At 43.4% G+C, this 20881-nt stretch overlaps 1 protein-coding gene across 5 annotated transcripts in view; it reads left to right on the top strand.

The window, feature by feature from the left end:
* Pex5l (peroxisomal biogenesis factor 5 like) overlaps positions 1 to 20881 on the top strand; it is a 221767-nt gene that overhangs the window by 147153 nt on the left and 53733 nt on the right. For all 5 annotated transcript variants that reach the window (XM_045161561.1, XM_045161560.1, XM_045161558.1 and 2 more), the window contains 4 exons: positions 1075 to 1263; positions 4264 to 4387; positions 6196 to 6292; positions 16176 to 16271. In XM_045161561.1, coding sequence (XP_045017496.1) covers positions 1075 to 1263; positions 4264 to 4387; positions 6196 to 6292; positions 16176 to 16271 — 506 coding nt within the window. The remainder of the gene's footprint in view (positions 1 to 1074; positions 1264 to 4263; positions 4388 to 6195; positions 6293 to 16175; positions 16272 to 20881) is intronic.

Genomic DNA, 20881 nt, shown 5'->3' with positions numbered 1-20881 from the left:
CAAAAAGACATCCAGAAACTTCATAAACCTATGTGCAGAAGTGGCTGACCCTTTTCGGAACAAACCACAGCCTAAAATAAACCTTCACAGGCAGACCGGGGAGGGAGCTCAGTGGTAAAGTGTTTGCCTTGCCAGCATGAGCCTTGAGCTCTATCTCCAGAAACCAAATAAACATGCTGGGCTTGGGGGTGCATGCTTTCAGTCCCAGTGCAGGGGAGGCGGAGGCGAGTGGATCCCTGGGGCTTGTAGGTCAGCCAGGATAGCCTAGTCAGCGGTAAACTCTAGGCTAATAAGAGACCCTGTGAATGATTCTGAGGACCAATACCCCACGTTGTCCTCTGACCTCCATATGCATGCACACGTGCACACATTGAAAAAATTAAATTAAGCTACAGAAGAAGTAAAACAAAGAGCAACTTATGCCTAAACTCAAAGTAGATTTTTGTTTTGTTTTCTTTGAGGTAGGGTCTCCCTCTAGCCCAGGCTGACCTGGAATTCACTATGTAGTTTCACTGTGGCCTTGAACTCATGGCGATGCTCCTGTCTCCACCACACCTGGCTTCAAAGTGGATTTTATCATTTTAATTTTGTCACTGCTGAGGCAAGTCTAGCTGATTTTTTTTTTTTTACCTTGGGCAAATTTAGGTGAATATATACCCAGCTTTCCAGCCTCAAAAACTGCCTCCATCACTCAACAGTGAGCAAGCTTGACAGGCTGATGCTAACCTAGCCTATAAATACAAGGGGTTGGGCACTCAACCAACACCTAGCTGTTAGAATACAAAGAGTAAATTAGCCTCGTATCTATGTATTTGAGAGAAAGAGAGTGTATAGGCACACTAGAACCTCCTGCCACTGCAAAGGAACTCCAGATGCATGCACCACTTTGTGCATCTAGCTTTACGTGGGTACTGAGGAATCGAACCTGGGCCTTCAGGGCTTGCAAGCAAGTGTCCTTCCTTAACCACTGGGCCCAAAACTAGCTTCTCTTAACCTCTTTATCAACTGTGCTATCCCCCCAGCATCTCTCCAGCTCTAAAATTAGCTTCTCTTAACCGCTTCTGTCTCTGATAGTGTTGACTACTGGCTTAGACCTTCTCGACCTGAGCGAACCCGTCTCTCAAACCCAAACCAAAGGCAAGAAGTCAGAGCCTTCATCAAAAAGCTCCTCCCTCAAGAAGAAAGCAGATGGGCCTGACCTCATCAGTACCGATGCTGAGCAGAGAGGCCAGTCCATCCGGGGCCCAGAGACATCATCTTTAGGTAAGGCAGAGGTTCACAGTCTTGTTCCAAGGTGCTGAAAGAATGGGGAAGTTCTGTAAATGACTTTACAACAGTGAACACAGTGTGGAAGAGATGACGCCTGTGTGGGGAACCAAGCAGGTCATAGCTCCTTGGCTTGAGTGACTTCAGGGAGCTCAACTATGCTCCTCTGGTACTGATCTATGTGTGGCTCCCTCACCATGGACTGAGCTTCTGGTGGGAGCCAGGCACTGCACCAAGCACTCGGGCTACAAATTAACCTAAAGGTCCACCTTGCCTTCTGGGAGCTGTCAACGAAGAGCAGGTCACATGAGCAAACACCTGCTTTGCAAGGCCTGGGGACATGGGACAGGTTTGGGCACATGTCCAAGATAATAGTAATAGTCTCCATTTCACTGCTGACATACTATACTATGGCCAGGAACTATACTATGTGGTTTGCACATATTGTCTTGTTACACACATAATTTGAAAGTGTGAAATACGTGAAAAACCAGGTTTCAAAGACAACATATCCAAATTCTCACAGCAAGAGGAAGAACAAAAATATACACCTAACTCTAGTTACCATCAAAGCCAGACTTTTTTGTGTGTCAGGTGAATACATATAAATTCATAGAGTGAGCCTACTTATGGCCTATCCATAAGGTTGGGAAGAATAAGTAGGTTATATATGTGAAAGCATTTTGGCATTATATACGTTCAGAGGTCATGAGTTAATTTATTCACCTATACACTGAACATTTCTCTTAAATATCTGCTGCGTTCCAAGCACATGCCATATGCTAGTAATACAAAGGTAATGTTAAGTTTTCTGCCCCTTTGCAAGTGGGGAAATGAAAAGTGACTAGGAGAGAGAATGGAATGGAAAGAGTAGAAGGTAAATACAAAGAAAGAATAGAATACTCTAAGCTCAGTGGAGGCAAACCCAGGTTTGTTTCACATGAGCTCCTTCACAGTGTCCTTCACAGTGTCCTGCATTAACCAGAGGGACAGAGAAAGGGCCTCACCTAAGGTAGTCTCAAGGGACGAGGAGGAATTCGCTGAGGCAAAAGATGGGACCCATCTTTTCTATTCACCTCTTAAGTAGAGGTGAAGAAAATGGGATAAAGCATGGCCAGAGCAGATAGGAAAGATGTTCCCACACGAACAGGCAAATAAGCACAGAAAGATATCTTTCAAGTAAATGGCAAGGATGGCAGTCATATACCAGGACGGTAGCATGGTAAGAAAAAAAGCCCAAGGGTCATTCACCAGTGGTCACACAATGGGAGTCCTTGGATTTCATGTCCTCCTGATTGAGAGAGAAGGATGTTGCTTAAAGGGTTTTACTAAGAAGAGTGGCAATACCAAGCTATTTTACAAACACCTCCTCTAGTGGGTGGAGGGGGAGAGGAAGAAAGAGGGGACACCCAAGTCTGGTAGTGACAGGCCACAGTCAGGGAGGGTCCAATTCGAGAATACTAAAACAAGATCTGAAGAGTGTGCAGACAAATGAGGACATAGAGAACATGGCAAGCCCTGTGCCAAGGAGACAAGAGAGGAAGGAGTTACAGAGGAGATTAAGGAGGAAACAGTCAAGTCCTTATACTTGAGGATACCACGAGGCTCCCTAGGGATGTGTCCACTGGATGGTTGAGCCTATGAGTCTACACTGGGGGTGGAGGAGAATGGAAACCAGAAGCCTTTGAGTGGGTATTGAACTGTGGTTGTAGATGGCACCGTGCAGGAATATTTAAATCATGGAGGGAGAAATGGAGGCCACTGGCCCAGGATTCAAGCCCACTGCCTACGGGTGCTCCTCACCGCACTGCGTTCCTGTCTTCACAGGAAAAATATATGGAAATGATAAAATGATCCGCAAAGACGTAAAGCCAATATAATATTACATTGGTGGAGAATGGCAGGACAGTCATAAGAGTCAAAATTTGGAAACAAACCAAGCACTCATCATTGAATATCAGGATAGAGCCAGATGTAACAAGTGTGTACAATGAACTTGGCCTCAAAAGGAATGAACTGCTGGCTCACACGACATGGATGAACCTTGAAAACATGATGCTAAGTGAAGTCAACCAGACAAGAGAGGACGGAAGCTGTGTGACTCCACTCATATGAAGAACCTAGAATTCATAAAGAAAGAAGTAGGGAGGTTGGCCACAGTTTTCAAGGAGGGAAAATGGGAAATTACTGGTCCAGAATTTGAGAGGATGGAAAGTTCTGGATAAAAAGAGTAATAGAGATGACACCACAATGTGAATCTTCTGACACCACTGAGTGACCTTTAAAAATGGTTAAAATGGTAAATTCTGTTGTGTATCTTCTATGCTTTTTCAAAAGAAGGGAGGAACAAGCTTGAGGGCATCAGCTACAAGTTCTCATTTTATAAATCCAACAACTGGACGCCAAGAGTCAGCAGTTTGTTCAGTCACGTGCCTTTAAGTCATGTGCCGTAAGAATCCAGCCACAGAGAAAATATGGACCCAGCATTCTCTGCACTGTCCTTGTTGCCTCCTTTCTCTCTGTCCCCAGGATTAATTCCTTCCTTTGGTGAAGAGCTAAGCAGTCTAGCCAACCCACTCTGGCTTCTTCTCCTTTTAATATTGAGGGTCTCCTCACTGGGCAGATTTCTTCCTGAAAACACATCATTGAAAGTGCCCTAAAACTGCCCCTTAACTGGAGGTGGGTTGGTAGGTAGCATTCCACAACTCATTCATAGGAAAACAAAGGCAGATAAAACAGCTTGATTGCCACGACCATAAAAGCAATCCAACTTACCTTAGTGGGTGTCATTTGCATTTATGTGCGTATGCTGTGACCAATTTTCATGGAACATTAAGAAGGGAAAGATTGGTCTTGGGTGTTGCAAGCATGGGCTGAGTAAGATTTGCTGGTATGAATGAGATGCTCAAGTTTAACTGATCTCTCTCTTTTTTTTTTCTTCTGTGCCCTGCATGCTCCTTCCTGGGCTCCCTTGCTCCCTTGCTCCCTCCTCTCTAGACATTCAAACGCAACTGGAAAAATGGGAAGACGTTAAGTTTCATGGAGATCGAAATAGCAAGGGGCATCCAATGACAGAGAGAAAGCCATGTTCATCCCGGACTGGATCAAAGGAGCTCTTGTGGTGAGATGCTTGGATACCAGAGAATAGCCACAGACATGACAGGGATCTTTTCTTTTATGTTGTATGGGTGTTTCCTTCACGTATGTAATAGCCAGTGAGCTGAGTCCATTCAAATAGGTGCCATGTAAGAGTTCAGGAGAGGGCTGGAGAGATGGCTTAGCGGTTAAGCGCTTGCCTGTGAAGCCTAAGGACCCCAGTTCGAGGCTCAGTTCCCCAGGTCCCACGTTAGCCAGATGCACAAGGGGGCACACGCGTCTGGAGTTCGTTTGCAGAGGCTGGAAGCCCTGGCGCGCCCATTCTCTCTCTCTTCCTATATCTGTCTTTCTGTGTCTGTCGCTCTCAAATAAATAAATAAATAAATAAATAAATAAATAAATAAATAATTAAAAAAAAAAAAAAGAGTTCAGGAGAGCCGAGTCCTGCCCTCCCTGAACCATCCATGCTCAGAATAGGTCTGGGATTTTGGCATTATCTACTAGTCGGGTCATTGAGGACAGCTGGGCTAGGAGGAAGTGCCCCCTCCTCCCAGCTTCCCCAGACAGTGCAGTTTCCTTCCCCCTCTTCTCCATGGTAACCCCGAAATCCCCTGTCCCTGTACTTAGTTAGGGCTCCACAGCCACCTTTCTCTCCCCCTCCCCCTTCTTGTCTTCCCTCTCACTTCACAACCTGTGATTTTTCTCCTGGCATTAAATAAAAAGTCTCCAGCCCAAGAAACAGTTTTCTTCTGGTCCCCTCTATCTTGAACCCCTAACCTAACATGCCTGACATTTGCTAATTATTATTATTTCTGCAGACTCTTAAATTATTTCAGCTGAATTCTTGAAAACCAAGCCAATTTGGTCAGTAAGGACTTGGGGTCACAGTCCAGCATTTATTGATAATTGTCTGTGTTCCTGGATGTGTAGCATCAATGCACCTGTGTGGTGTGGGTGTGTGGTACGTGGAATACATTACATAAATGACACTTAAATAGTTTTTCTGGTTACCAAGCTAGTCTTTTTCTGGTTTTCCTCAATCATCCACTATCACACAGCACAACAATTAGGAATCCATGGTGTCTCATGAGAAAACCTGGGCACCTGAGTCTTTCCATGTTTGTAAAGATTCTGAAAGGACAACTTTCTATTTCAGTTTTCTGTCACCTTGGCGCACCTCCACCTATCGTGACATTTCAAATTCAACATAGAACTACTTTGTGAGTCTCTCACAAAGCTTTTTTTTTTTCATAAAATGGAATTTCCTGTGACAGAAAAATAATGGCAGTGCATTTATTTTCTCTTTGCTTCTGGTTGAACTGAATTCTAAGTTAGTGAAAAACAATTGCATCTAGCAGGCTCCAAATGCTGAAATCCCAAAAACAGGCATGATAACAGATATTTATAAAGCCTTGGGCTGGAGAGATGGCTTAGCGGTTAAGCGCTTGCCTGTGAAGCCTAAGTCGAGGTTCGGTTCCCCAGGTCCCACGTTAGCCAGATGTACAAGGGGACGCACGCATCTGGAATTCGTTCGCAGTGGCTGGAGGCCCTGATGCACCCATTCTTTCTCCCTCTCTCTCTCTCTCTCTCTCTCTCTCTCTCTCTCTCTCTCTCCCTCCCTCTTTCTCTCTGTGTCTGTCACTCTCAAATAAATAAAAATAAACAACAAAAAAATTTTTTTAAAAAAATAAAGCCTTATGGTGTTTTTGGTCAGAGTTCTGATGAGAGGTTTGTTGTGGCTTTTGATGATCTAAATGGACTCAATTTCTTGGCTAGGCCCCCCAGCTGATGTGTTCCTGATACATGTTCATTTCCTCACTGTGTCTGTTACAGGTCCGCGGAGCACAGATCCCAGCCAGAGCTGAGCACTGGGAAGAGTGCCCTCAACTCCGAGTCGGCGTCTGAGTTGGAATTAGTAACTCCAGCACAGGTAAGCCAACCAAACCCCTCAGTGAACCCGTCTGTTCTCACACATAATGTAACATAAATATTTTTACTTAAACTTTGGACAAAAGTTTGAAATATTTCTCTAAACTTTGCATCGTGTGTGTTTTCTCACTCTTCTGTGGTCTCAGTGCCTAGAATAGCTGATTTTATTCATTTACATATAGTTGGACGGAAAATGTGTTAATGAATTCACTGTGTACTTAGCACTTCTTCCTTGACTGCTCCATTATATGACAATACGGAAATCTGTTCTAGTCTGGTATTAGCGCTATTTATGTAACATAACACAAAGGAGAGGAAATTGCATCTTGAGTATCCATTCACATCTATCGTCTGTGGAATAAGGTACCACACACTAGTACTCTGTCACATTAAAGTAAAATTATTCCAGTGTGATCAGTAATAATTATTGCAATAAGAGCCACCATTGTGAGTTCCCACTGAGCCTTAGGAACTCATCGGGTGCTTTTTGTGTGTTACAACTAATAGTCCAGCACCCTTAAGCATCTTCATTTTAAAGATTCTCCTCATCGACCTCTTCAGTCTCAGTGGAGTCACACATGTTCTACTGGGGTATAATCATAAAAAGAATGACCCCAATCTGTCTGTCTGTAGTGTGGCCCTCAAATCCAGTAGGTTGACTGTAACTAGTTCTCTCTCTCTGGGGGTTCTGAGGAAGCTCATGTCAGTCTCCGTTTTTCCATCCCCTTGGTAATGTTTTAAAGCCTTTGAAATGGGGTGTTTGGGATTCAGGAAAGTCCTTGAACCCGCAAGCCCTGGGTACATTTTGCATTTAGCCAAAGTATTGGGCAAATCAAATTAAGAAGTATAATTATTAGATTATTGCATTTATTGAAGGAAGTACAGAACCAAGGGAAGAAAAATGAATATACCCACGTGGTCTGAGAGCCCTCGTGGTGAGCCTGGGGGGAAATAAACATTAAAAAGAGAGTTAAAGAGGAAGGGAAAGAAAGTACAAAGAGCTCCTGCCATGCGGATGGCAGGAGTGGGTAAAGAGCCCATGTGGGAGTTGGGGAAGGGGGTCTCTCCTTGTCTCAGCCCAGCTGGGCCGAGATGAAGGGAAACTCACCAGAAACTGGAGGTTCATGTGTGATCAGGCAGCCCAGAGAGCTTGTCCCCACCCCCACTCAAACGTTATCTATAACCTTATGGAGGTGGGCCCTACCTTCCGGCTCAGGTGAGCCAGAGAGACAGCTGCTTGGTCTGGGCTAGGAGCTGTCTCAGGAAGAGGTTAGCCATGACACCAAGTTCTGGGGGCTGAACTTGACCAACCACAATGTTAGGATTAAATCCTAGGAAATAAAGACCTCCCTCCCAGGAGGGGCCCAGGTTGTTTATGGAAACACAGATCTAGGGAAGCAATAAGAAGTCAGATCATACTTTGATCTCTAGCAAAGTGGAGACTGCAAGGATATTTTCAGGGGCCCAGTCACCCTGACTGCTTCACAAAGCCACCTGACTTCCTTTTACCTTGACCTTCAACTACAAAGGTCTCTTAAGATGTGTGCGTTCATATCCGTGTGTTCTCCAGTCTAGTTCAAATGAGTCTGAGTAAGGAAATGAAAAGAAAATAAGCAGAATTTTTTTTAGTTTATTATATAATATGTTGGGCCTCCGAGGGCAAATACACATTGGAAGTAAAGGGATAATTATAACAGCAAATATCATCATTGGCTATGATGAGTGCTGATAGCTCGTTTGATCCTGACAAGAGGCTGAAAAAGGTAAGTTTAATTATTTCCTTCATTGTATAGACAAGGAAATAATGAAATGAAGAAACTTACCTGTGGGGGCGTAGCTAGAAGGTGACAGGGAGAAGGGCATAAACAGAGAAGAAGTTCGGAGGAAATGACAAAGTCCTGCAAGCCTTCCTGAACGCCAACAGTACCCCTTACAACCTCCCTCCAACCGAGAAAGACACGACTGTTCCCAGATCTCAGCTAGAAGATTAGTCAACTAGCTTCCTCCACAAAATGTCCTGCAATCCTTAATGAATTGTAAATGAAGCGTGAAAGTGAATTTTCTTTCTTCATGCCCCTTCTAAATGTCTCTTAAAAGAAAAATTACAGGTCATAGTAGAAAAACAGTTCTCGGCAAGTTGCATTAGAGACTTGGACTCAGCTAAATAGTCAGCCTCTGTTTCATACACTGGAGTCCCAGGAACAATGCAATAGAGCAATAAAGTGTTTGTTTTGAAGCCGAGTGAGACTTGGCACAGGTGGACTGTTCTACACCAAGCCGGGCCAGAGGAACAGCTGGGGACCAGGGTTGCTATAGAAACCCACAATGCACTTATCTTGTTATCCCAATGACTACTGCTCTCCTGCTGGCTGGCTGATTCCATCCCACCACCCTGTCCTGCTGCTTACCCACCAGTGTGACTCACTTTAAACAGTGTTGCTCAGAAAAATTGGCTTGAGGTTTTCATATCATCTTCCAGGGTACAGTTTAGAATGCACTGTGTTGCCCCCATAAGCCTTAGAAAATCCTGCGTAAAGAATTTTACCTCCTCAATTACATTTTTTATTTGCTTTGGTTTTTTCAAGGTAGGGTCTCACTCTAGCTCAGGCTGACCTGGAACTCACTATGTACTCTGAGGGTGGCCTCAAACTCATGTGATCCCCCTACCTCTGCCTCCCGAGTGCTGGGATTAAAGGCATGCGCCACCACACTCGGCCCCTCAATTAATTTTTTTTTTAAACATTGTGTGTGGGGTTGGAGAGATAGCTTAGTCCACAAAGTACTGGTTTTGCAAGCATGAAGACTTGAATTTGATCCCCAGACACCACACCAAAGCTGGGCACGGTGATGAGCAGACATAATCCCAGCCCTGGGGAGGCAAAGACAGGGCGATTCCTGAAGCTCACTAGACAGCTAGTCCAGCCGACTTGGTGAGCACCAGCAAGAGGCCCTGTCTCAAAAAAAAGAAAAAGGTGAACAGCATCTAAGGACACCCAAGGTTGTCCTCTGGCTTCCACAAACACATGCACATATGCCTACACACATATGCACAAACACACGCATCCCCACATACAAACACATGCACATATGCCTACACACATATGCACAAACACACGCATCCCCACATACAAACACATGCACATATGCCTACACACATATGCGCAGACACACGCATCCCCACATACAAACACGTGCACATACACATAAAAATCACACAGTTCTCAATATTCACTACATAATATTCACTAGAAAAAACCATACTCTTCTAGTTTTAATTCCATGATAGTCAAGTAAAATTTTTCATGCATTTGATATTTAATGCTATACTAGAAATAGTCACTGAAACAGATCAGCAAGAAAATAGATAAAATAAGAATATAATAGCAAATATATTTGTATAACTTACATAAATATAATAATTAAGACACAGACGATATTTGTATTACTAAAAGTATACTACTCTAAATATGTCTACTGTTTATAGAAATCATGAAATACTGATGAAAGTAAACAAAACTCCAACCTGAAAATGACTTGCAAACCATTTAAATAAACCATTTCAACCCATCCAAGCTTAATACTTCTCAGCTCTCACCTAGATGGTCCACAGGAAAATCACAGACATGTTTACTTCTCCCTCAAGCCAACATCAGTTTCCCCCGGTGTGACTCAATGGGTGGGAAGATGTTTATGAATCATGCCTAAAAATCATAACTCTGAAGCACAAAGAAAGTGGGAGCTTACAATATAAAACTTCCTTATGCTCTGTTTCTTATCAGGATGGGGGAAAGGGACAACCTAGTGTCGCCACTGTCGAATGGTACCTGAAAACATGAATCACAGTGGCAGACACTAAGATCAAACCATCTTTGTATATGTAAGGTTTCTTAACACACGCTGTCCCTTAGAGTTAATTGTTCAGAGGAATCCTACAGTTATAAAAACATTTGCGAAAAAATCACAGAAAGTAGTGACATAATGGGTTTGTCGTTCATGGGCTGAGAGAGTGATTGGTGAGGCAGAAAGGGAAAGGACCCAGGTCCTTCCGGAAATGATTGCTCACGTGGACACTGGGCCACAACCTCTAAGAAGGACTCTTACAGACCTTAATCAGGGACACTTGAATGTGCTATAGGCAGCTCTCCAGCTGGTCACAATCTTGTAATTCGCTGATTAACTGACCATGGTGTAGCAGAGTGTCCTTCGCGAGGCTGCACTGTAGACTAGAATAACTCAAGCTATCAGTACAGACAGGTTTTCTAAATGTTTGAGTGAAATGCTGCCATGTGTTTCATACTTCATGTATGTAATATGAGATTGTACTTCTAATGTTATTTAAAACGCTTATAATAACCCTGAGAGCTCATATTAGCTCCATTTTACAGATAAAAAAAAATTAATCTTAGCAGAAGCAATTTTCCCAAATTTGCACATCTGGGGAAGAGAGGAACCAGGATTCAAACCACTTACCAATCTCCAAAGCCCTTGTTCTTAACCACAGACCAGCTGGTATCAGCCATTTTGTGCTGTCCTGGGGCAACTCAAAAACCCTCTGTTTCTTCTTGTTGCAAACCCTGGTTATTACTTGTCATAGGGTTAATGTGAGTTAAATGATGTCAAAGAACATTTGTTACTTTCTTTTAGAAACTTTGTAAAATAAATTAAGGTTGTCATCTGTTTTTTTTTTTCTTTGCCATACACCATCTGCCGCTCAAATTCATTCTCAATTACTTACTTTTTGAAACGTTAATGGCTTCTCTAAATATAATTGGATGTCTACTATCCTCAGAGTTATAAGAGAGCATGTGGCAAGGTTGCACGATCTGGATTACACGATACACTTGAGGTTTGCTGCGGAGACCTACTGACTGGAGTTTGGAGCCCCAGCACCCATGTAAAGGCACCCATGTAAAGCTACACACAAAACAACATATGGTCTGTAACCCTGACATGCCACAGCCACATGAGACAGGCTCAGGAGAATCCTGAAGCATATGGTCCAGATAGTCTGCCTTTTCCAGTGGCAAACAATAACAAGAGAGACCCTTTCTTTTTTTTTTTTAAATATTTTTTTAATTTTTTTATTTGAGAGTGACAGACACAGAGAGAAAGACAGATAGAGGGAGAGAGAGAATGGGCGCGCCAGGGCTTCCAGCCTCTGCAAACGAACTCCAGACGCGTGCGTCCCCTTGTGCATCTGGCTAACGTGGGATCTGGGGAACCGAGCCTCGAACCGGGGTCCTTAGGCTACACAGGCAAGTACTTAACCGCTGAGCCATCTCTCCAGCCCGAGAGACCCTTTCTTTTAAGGTGGAATAAGGGGACCAATACCACAAGATTGTCCTCTGACCTCCACACATATGTATGTGTATGAATGTGCTTAATGGCACACCCATGCATATATCCACATACACACACACATATACACATACCAATAAGAAGAAGAGGGGGAGGAGGAAGGAGAAAAAGAGGAAGAAAGATCCATTTGAGGGGATCCAAGCCAGCATACAATACGCTTCCTGCACAACTATTGTATTGAAGTACTGCACCCAGTAGCCAAGTTGTTGACTCAGCCTACATGTCCATCAGCAGACAAATGGATAGAGAAAATGTGGCGCATCCACACCATGGAGTGCTATTAGGCCATTAAGAGCAATAGCATTGCCATTTTCAAAAACAAACTTGAAGGAACTGGAGATTGTCATGTTAAGTGAAATAAGTCAGGCTCAGAAATACATCGCATCATATACCTCACATATGACCCACACAGACAAGTGTAATATGTGCGGCGTATGATGTGATGTGTGTGTAGTGTGTGCACTTGTGTGTACAGATGCCCACACCCTATTCACACACACGTATAGGCCAGAGAATGTCTGGTATCCTCCTCTTTTTGATCATCTCCCTGTTTCCTTGAGAGTCTCTCTCTCTCCATAGCTGCCATTTACATCATTTTTGCAATCAGTCATCCCCAGCCAGTCACCACACAACTGGGTTTATGGGCATGTGTGACCATGCCAAGCTGTTTACATGAGTGCTGGGGATTTGAACTTGGGCAGTCTCAGGCCCTCTTGTGTTTGCACACCAAAAAAAAAAAGTGTTCTTAACTGCTGAGCCATCTCTTCAGCCCCAAAACCAGGTTTCATCGAGCAGTTACCAAGCATATGTGCTTTACTTACGTGTATTATCCTGCTTAGCTGTTGCGGGGACTCTGTGGGCAAATATACGCTTTACAGGGAGAACTCACTGCGTCCTTTGTCCGAGGCCGCCAGCTGGTAGTAAATGGTCAACCAGAGCCTGGCCTCAGGCAGTCTGACAAGAGACTGCTTGTAATGAATGGGCCAAGCTGTCAACCAGGGTCTCCCAGTTGTCATTTTCCACTGTAACCCCATTTCTTTTCTCCTTCAATTCCTTCTGACAGAATACTGAATTTTCAAAATGCCTTCTGGTGGGTGATCTTTCAAAGCCAAGTAAAGGTGATTGGCGGGTGTGAGGCACTAGAAAAGGCCATCGGGGTGGTTACCCAACCCCACCGAGTTTGATAGGACAATGACAGCTACAAATGGAGTGCTCTTTAAGTCATAGTTTGAATGAAATAAAACAGTATTTCTTGTACATTATCACTGAAATCTTTCTTCTCTCCTTTCACCTACTGCTTATCATTCAGAACAAACAACAGTGGGGGGGGGACCTAAACACTCACTTCTTTTGAAACTAATACCTAAGATCCACTTAATATTTAGATATTTAAAACGGGTTTTGTGGGACTGGGGAGATGGTTCAGTGGGTAAGTGTGCTTGCTGCACAGGCATGAGGGTCTGAGACAAGCTGAGTCTGACTCCCCAGCTGTGACCCCAAGTCTTATGGGGAGTGGAGACCAGAAAATTGCTGGGGCTCATTGTTCAACCAGTCTGACTAAAAATGGCAGCTCCATGTTCAGCGAGAGATTCCATTTCAAAGAAACAATGTGGAAGAGCAATGCAAGAACTTTCTCTTCTGGCTTCTATATGCATAGGATGTGAGCATCTGTACGCCAATAATGTGCTAGCTGAAAGGAAGGCTGATTTTAACCATGTGTGTTACAACCTGTACATTTCATTCCTTGGTTCCTAACCAGCCTGTCCAGGCACATCGCTAAATTGTGAAAAGGTGCATACCTCTGCTTCAGACTACCTCGGTTTACTTTCAGTAGTTACCTCTCTGCTCCAGAACATTTAGTGTATACTTCCTCGAGCCAAAAATTAAAAATGGTGAGGTGAATAACACGTATCTTAGCCATAACCTAAAACCTTTCTAGAGGTTTGGAAAACAGTACTTCCCTAAGATGGTACTATCAAAATAAGATGCTGTTTGCACAGTAAGATATTTATGCTGGCCACTTTGAGTAGAAAAGAGAATGTGAGCTGGGAGCTGGGAATCTTGAGAGAGTGTGCCTCTTCTCCCTGACACATGGTGCCCTATGTCACCTTGAGTCATAACCTGTTCTCTTTGGAAGAAGCCTAAATGCAAGTGTATGTACCTTATGCAAGTAAAGCAGACAGGACATGGTGGGACTGTCTATAATCTAAGTGTTGGGGAGGCAGAGACAGGAAGATCTCTCGGGCCTACCAACCAGCCAGCAAGTCTAATCCTGGTCAATTCCCGTCCAGTGACAGACCCTGTCTCAAAAAAATAGAAAATAAAGGTGGATGGCTCCTGAGGATGACACCTGAGTTGTCATCTGGCGCGCGCGCACACACACATACACACACGCACACATAAGGCAGGAGGGAGAAAAGGCTGAGAGAGAAGAGGAAGTGATGTGGGGTGCTGTGGCCATAAGCCACCCCTGAAACCGCTAAGTAGCAGGACAGGCACGGAGCGGGTCCAGAGGAAGTACAGCATAGCCAGCACTGTGGTTTGGGACTTCCTGACTCCAGGGCCTTGAAAGACTCCATTTCTGTTGTGTTGAGTCAATTAGTTTGCAAATACAAGTTTTTGGGGGGCTGCTCTAGAAACTACAACAGGATCAAGAAGAGTTGCTAGAAAATTCTGGTATACCTTTCACAAAGAGGGAGGTGCAGTTTTCTTTTAAAAGAGTGACTGGATTTCTCCTCAGTGCCTCCTAGGAGATGGCCACGGTACTGTTCTCCACCACAATTTGTGTTCGTGTTTTGTGAGCTCAGAGAAAAGTCCACTGAAGGCAGGCTGCTACTGGCCCACGGTGAACAGTGCTGGGTGTAGATTCCTTGCACAGAACAGCCAGAATCCCTGCGAAGGTAGGGCCTGTGTCCCGGCCCGGTGGGGTGTGTAGTGAGGTGGCAGACGAAGCGAGAGCTACTCATCACGTGAAGGTCACTTTCCCTACCTGGATAGTTCTATACCTTGTATTAAGCACTGCTGTCTTTTCTTTTGATGTCTGTGAATGGAGACCCAAAGAAGCCGCATTTGCCAGCCTCACTAGCAGGACCAAACATCCACAACATGTGATTTTAAAGATTTTTTTCATTCCCAGAAAAAAAATACTGTGGAAAGAGAAATCTAATGTGGAAAAATTGAAAGAAGAAAAAAACCCAAACAACTGAGTAATTCATAATATGATTCAAAGTTAGACATAAGGTGGTACAGGCAGTAGCAGTTTACAAATATTGAACTTGTTAATGATGAGAGAAAGACTTTCTTTTAAGCTGGGGGGCAGCTCCTGTGCTCTTTTCAATGCATTCATCCCAATTTCCCAAATAAAAATATTCAGGAGCAATTAAAATTCACATTATCTTATTCTATTACTAAATACTTAAAGGCATGTTATATCTTTTACTAGATAAGTCTCATAGCTTTCTTATGATTTATTGCAACTGAAAACATTGACATGTCCAACCTAGTGAGAAAAAAAATCCACTTGAGATATTTAATTGAATATTGTTTACTTCAAGTCTGTGAGATTCTGAATTAACTGTTTTCAAAGAAAACTTTGGTTATTTTTAGGTTAAGCCTAGGGTGATTACAAGTTTGTCTACTATTGTAATGAATATGAATTTGCTTCCACAACCTTTTGGACTCCAAAAAACATCCTGGTACTTTCATGGACTTGAATGAAAACTGGTTCTCAGGCCAGGGATCATGTGATACTCGCATTTTGTTTTTCCTATCTGAATTGTCAACTATCTGAGTTGAGAGCAGGCTGTTCCTGTCATGGGATCAAGAAAACTCCCAGTAGGCTAATGGAAAGATTTGCTCAAATGCAATGACTGAAGCCCAGTCCTGTTAAACACATACATTTCACAGGCGGAGCCAAGTTTCAACATGACCAGGTTGAAGATCTGTTGCTGAAAGAATTCAAAGAATCATGCATGCATGCTCACACACATTTTAATACCATCCCAGGTCAGGTGACAACATGCCTGAAAAAAAAAATACTCCAGAACTGACACTTGTCAGAAATGCTTCTAGAGGGTAGAGAGATGGTTCAGTGGTTAAAGGTGTCTATTTGCAAGTTGGCTGGCCTAAGTTCAATTCCCAAGCACCCATATCACCTTCCTACATTAGTGAAAGGCAGGGCCAAGGGTCAGGAGAATCCAAAAGCTCCTGGACCGACTAGACAGGTACAAATGCAGCAACAAAGCAAGGAGAGACCCTGTCTCAAAAGCAATTAAATAAAATAAAGGTGGAAGGAGAAAACAAACTCCCTGAAGTTGTCTTCTGATCTCCACACAAGCATCGTGGCATGCAGGCCCACACACACACACACAGACACACACACCATGCACATCCAAATAAATAAATAACAGATAGACAAACAGATGACAGATACATAGACAGCATGCTTCTTGAATTCCAAAGAAGCGAAAGTGTTTTTATATTGTGTGATTCCAATAACACAGCCCCTTGTGTGTGGTTTATTTCAGGCTCGACTGACCAGAGAACATCGCTGGGGAAGTGCGCTCCTCTCCAGAAACCACTCTTTAGAAGAGGAGTTTGAAAGAGCAAAAGCAGCAGTAGAGGTAACTTTTTACTTCATGTTTCTGAGAGCAGAATTCAAAGAAAAAAAAAGGGGGGGAGAGCTGGGAAAATGCCTTAGAGGTTAAGGCATTTGCCTGTAGAGCCAAAGAACCCAGGTTCGATTCCCCAGGACCCATGTAAGCCAGATGCACAAAGGGGCACATGCATCTGGAGTTCATTTGCAGTGGCTGGAGGCCCTGGTGCGCCCATTCTCTCTCTCTTTCTCTCTCTCTCTTTCTCTCTCTCTCTCTCCCTCTCTCTCTCACTCTCTCTCTCTCTCTCTCTCTCTCTCCCCCTCTCTCTCTCTCTCCTCTCTCTCTCTCTCTCTCCCTCTCTTTCTATTTGCTTTTTCCTCTCACTCTCTCTCAATTAAATAAAATATTTAATAAACAAAACACACATTTCAACAGGACGAGATTTCCCTTGTAGAGATGAGAAAGCCGTGATGATTGTAGAGACGCCAGCTGTGTGATAAACTTGCAGTGGATGCTGTAGTCCATCAGGAGGAACGTTGAGGCTAGCTTGGGTTCGATGTATTTGCTGCCCCTTAGTGAAGCCCAGACTTCTACTGGACACTTTCACCTCTTGGTATCTAATGAGTGCAATGCCAGAAACATGAGGGGCTCACCACCCTAGGGTAGTATATATCTCTTTAACTGCCTGGGAGAAAGACATAGTTTGGATATTCTTTGTAGCCAGTGAACCCGAGAGCCATATGGTCCTATTATGGAGTGTCTACAATATTGTCAATAAATAAAAGGAAACACTTTATCTGAACATTCCTTTCTATACTTAGCCTTCTCATGGGGAGGGAGGAGAAGAAAGGAAAGCATGGCAAAGAAAAGGCCAGCAGAAAGCAGCTCTACCCATTTCCTGCCTGGCTGTAACCAGTGTATTGCAGACACTGTCTGGGGCGCTCAACAAGCTTCACTAGATTGCTATTGGAGAGCAGAGCTTTTCCACTGAGCTCAAGCAGGAGCTTGTTAGAACGTCCATCCATTACTGATATGCCATCTCAAAGCTTTCTTGGAATATGCATCACTTAGGTAGCCAGTGGTCTTCCCACTAGAATGCACTATATTAGGGGTGGTCTTCTAGTAAGTCTATACAAGTGCAATACAATCACATTTGCAGTTTAATAGTACAAGGTTTCTTTCTATCCTGAGGAATGATTTCAGCCATAACTCTTTATCATCATTCAGAAATCCAGTTAGAGAGAGTTTTGTCTCACCACCCTGAACTCCATCTGAATTGCCTCTTTAATTTTAAACTTTTCTAATTAAAATAAAAGCTAATGAATATTTAGTGCGCTTAGCATGAGCAGCTGATGTGGTTGGTTAAGACCAGCTGAGTTCAATCAAATTGCTCAAATGCATGGAGCCTGTAGCTTAAACTATCTTAAGAGCTCATTTAAATTCCTCTGTTGAACCCCTACTGTGAATAACACACAGAATTAACACTCAGACTGTTATTAAGAAACATAAAATCTTGGGTCAGGAAATACATTTGAATTTAGTCCTATTTATAAGGAGAAGGATAATGAACTCAAGACTCAATCATGGAGTATCAGATCAAATGACTACTACCCACCCATTAAGAAACCTAGTCAAAAAATTATTTAAATCTTAGCTTTGGTAATGATCCTCCAACTCATCGATACCTTCCAGGCAAACATTTTTTTTTTTCTTTCATAACTCTTTATTTATTTGTTTGTTTATTTACTTATTTCTTTGAGAAAGAGAAAGTGGCAGAGAGAGAGAACAGGCACACCAGGGCCTTCAGCCACTACAAGCGAACTCCAGACACATGTGCTCCTTTTGCATTTGGCTTACGTGGGTCCTGGAGAATCAAACCAGGATCCTTTGGCTTTGCAGGCAAATGCCTTAACCTCTAAGCCATCTCTCCAGTCCTCTTTCGAAACTCTTGTGGAACTGGAGAGATAATTCAGTGGATAAAGTGCTTGCCAAGCATAGGACCCGATTTTGATTCCCAATACCCATGTATTATGACTTTCAAAGTGCTGATACTCCCAATTCTTGACTTCCCTAGTTAGAAGGAAGAGATGTTTCCTTCAGGCATCTTCCTGGGCTTCCTTCATAGCCCTTTGCTTCAATGCACTACCAACTGCATGGGTGCCTAGGACAGATGGAACAGACAAGGCTCAGAAACAAGGAGCTGGGAAGGTGCTCCAAGATCTCAGGATGGCTTGAGCTGCCTCTCAACAACAGAGGTCCATGGAGAGACCTGCACTATGACCACAAAGGAGAGAAAAGTTCATTTTGATAGACAGTAAGCCTTCAATCACAAACCATGGGCAGGCAAGGAAAGGGAGCCAAGCAACATCCGGCCTGGCATTCAGCTAGTTAGGTGCCTTCACTTCCAGAATAAGCTGGAGCTGGAAGCAAATTCATCAAACACATTTAGGTTCCTTCTATGAGCCGTGTGCTACACAGGGTGCTTAGAATAGGAAAGCAAACAAAGGCATCCCCACATTTGAAGGAGAAATAAGAATCACAGCTATATAGAGCCAGGAGACCACTCAAAGATCGCTTACCATGTGGTATGGTTAAATCCCACAACAGCCTCTGACAACCTGTGGATGGGACCATGTCTCATTCTTTGTCCTCATCACCTACCAAAGTCCAAAATAAAGCAGGGCCCACCATGTTTGCCACATAAATAAGTGAACCGATGACTGTTTATTCCTTTACTGCATTGATGTTAGCTAAGCATCTCTTATGTGTTACAAACTCTGAGTGAACGAAGGATGAAATAATTTTGCCCTTGGACTCAAAGTCATGTTCCACGGAGCTCCTATTTTATTTTAATGCTTGTTCTATGCATTTAACCAATGCTTTCCTAGATTTATTTTTCCCCTATGGAGGCATTCTTGTGAGCAGATCTTAAAAAAGGAGTGATGAAATTTGTAAATAAAACACAATGTACAGACAAAAGAAAGTGTAACCATCAGAGGCAGAGTCAGCAAGGAAAAATTTTATCTTTTTGGCAAATTGGTTGAGACTTATAAATTTGACTAAGATCTTGACATTCTCGACCCCTGAACTCTCCTCCCTGTGAGCTCCCCTTGAGTGTGGCTTCTGGCCATTTAGAATGTCCACACAGTCTTTGATCTTTCTCTTTGAAACATGGTGATTAATTTTCCTCGTCTTGAGTGTGGGCTGGGAGTGTGGACTCTGACCTCACAAATAAAGTGGAAGTCGTGGTGCGAGGCTTTGAAGCTGGTGTCATAAAATGCATTGTGGCCTCTGCCTCACTTGCCTCGGATCACCTGTTCTGGGGAACCCCAAATGCCATGCCACATGGAACTTCTGCAGCACCCAGGTGGTGAGGAGCTAAAGCCTTCTACCAACAGCCAACGGGTTAGTTTCAAGCTCATGAGACACCCTGGCTCAGGGCCTTCCGGCTAGTTCCTCCCAAGCTCCCAATCCTCAGAAGTAGTGTGACACAGGAAATGTCTGTTGCTTGAAATTGCCAAGCATTGGGATAATACAAGTAACAACAGAGAGCAACTCCATCACTCTATTCCCCACAGTACCTGGCATATCCTGCCCACTCCTTTCTTCATCTCTATCCCCGGCACATTTCAGCTCTGAAAACTAGAGTGTTTATTCTCTGCTTTTTGCATAGCACATAAGCAATGCGCTCATTATTTCAGACTTGGATTTATCAGTCTATATCCTCATTTCTAAATGATCCTCTAATTGCCCTCTCTGAGCCCCAAGGGAATGAATACAGCCCTTCTTGTTGCAGTCCCTATTCTGTTCCTTAGGATCAGACATTTGTCCCATTCCCAAGGATCTGGTCAGGGACTCACCTTTTCTTTGTTAAAGCTCCTAGATCTCTCTGCATGGCAAACTTCAATGGAAACTACTCTCTCTCACTTTCCTATTCTACTTTTCCATTCTATATCCTGCTGGAAAAAAAAAAAGCCCTAAAATAACCTCTCTCAGGCTAATGCTCCCTGCAGTAATATATACATAATCACAGCTAACTACTGAGAAAAACACAGGAAGTGAAAGGACTTATTACTAACTAGAAATGCCCCAGTGATTATTATGGTCTGAATGTTTGGATCCCCACCCCCAAATGTGCATGTTGAAAATTAATCCCCTATGTAATGCTCTTAAGAAGCAGGGCCTTTAGGAGTTGACTAGCCATGAAGACATGACCCTCATTAATGGAATAAGACCCTTTACAGAATAACCTGAGGGATCTTGTATCCACCATCCATGTGTGACAATGTTACTAGAGACCATGGTCAATAAGGACTAGACCTCACCAAACACCAGATCTGCTGGCACCTTGAACTTGGACCTATGAGAAATGCATGTTCTTTGTAAGTGATTCTGTTTACAGTATCTTAACCACAGATGGCACATTTGCCTTTCTCTTTAAGTTTCACTGGAAGATGCCATATTCAAACCAACACCACAGCTAAAGCCAGCTTCAGTGACTTAAGGATAAGTATGCTTTATTTACAGAAATCACATTTTCTCTTAGGTTATCTCCTGTGTATATATTAAAAGATGCCTCTGGGGCTGCAGAGATGGCTTAGCCGTTAAAGCGCTTGTCTGCAAAGCCAAAGGACCCA

Source organism: Jaculus jaculus, chromosome 11 (genome assembly GCF_020740685.1).
Source record: "Jaculus jaculus isolate mJacJac1 chromosome 11, mJacJac1.mat.Y.cur, whole genome shotgun sequence".
Lineage (NCBI taxonomy): Eukaryota > Metazoa > Chordata > Mammalia > Rodentia > Dipodidae > Jaculus > Jaculus jaculus.
The sequence above is the reverse complement of the archived record's forward strand: the minus strand, read 5'-3'. Positions and strand labels throughout refer to the sequence as shown.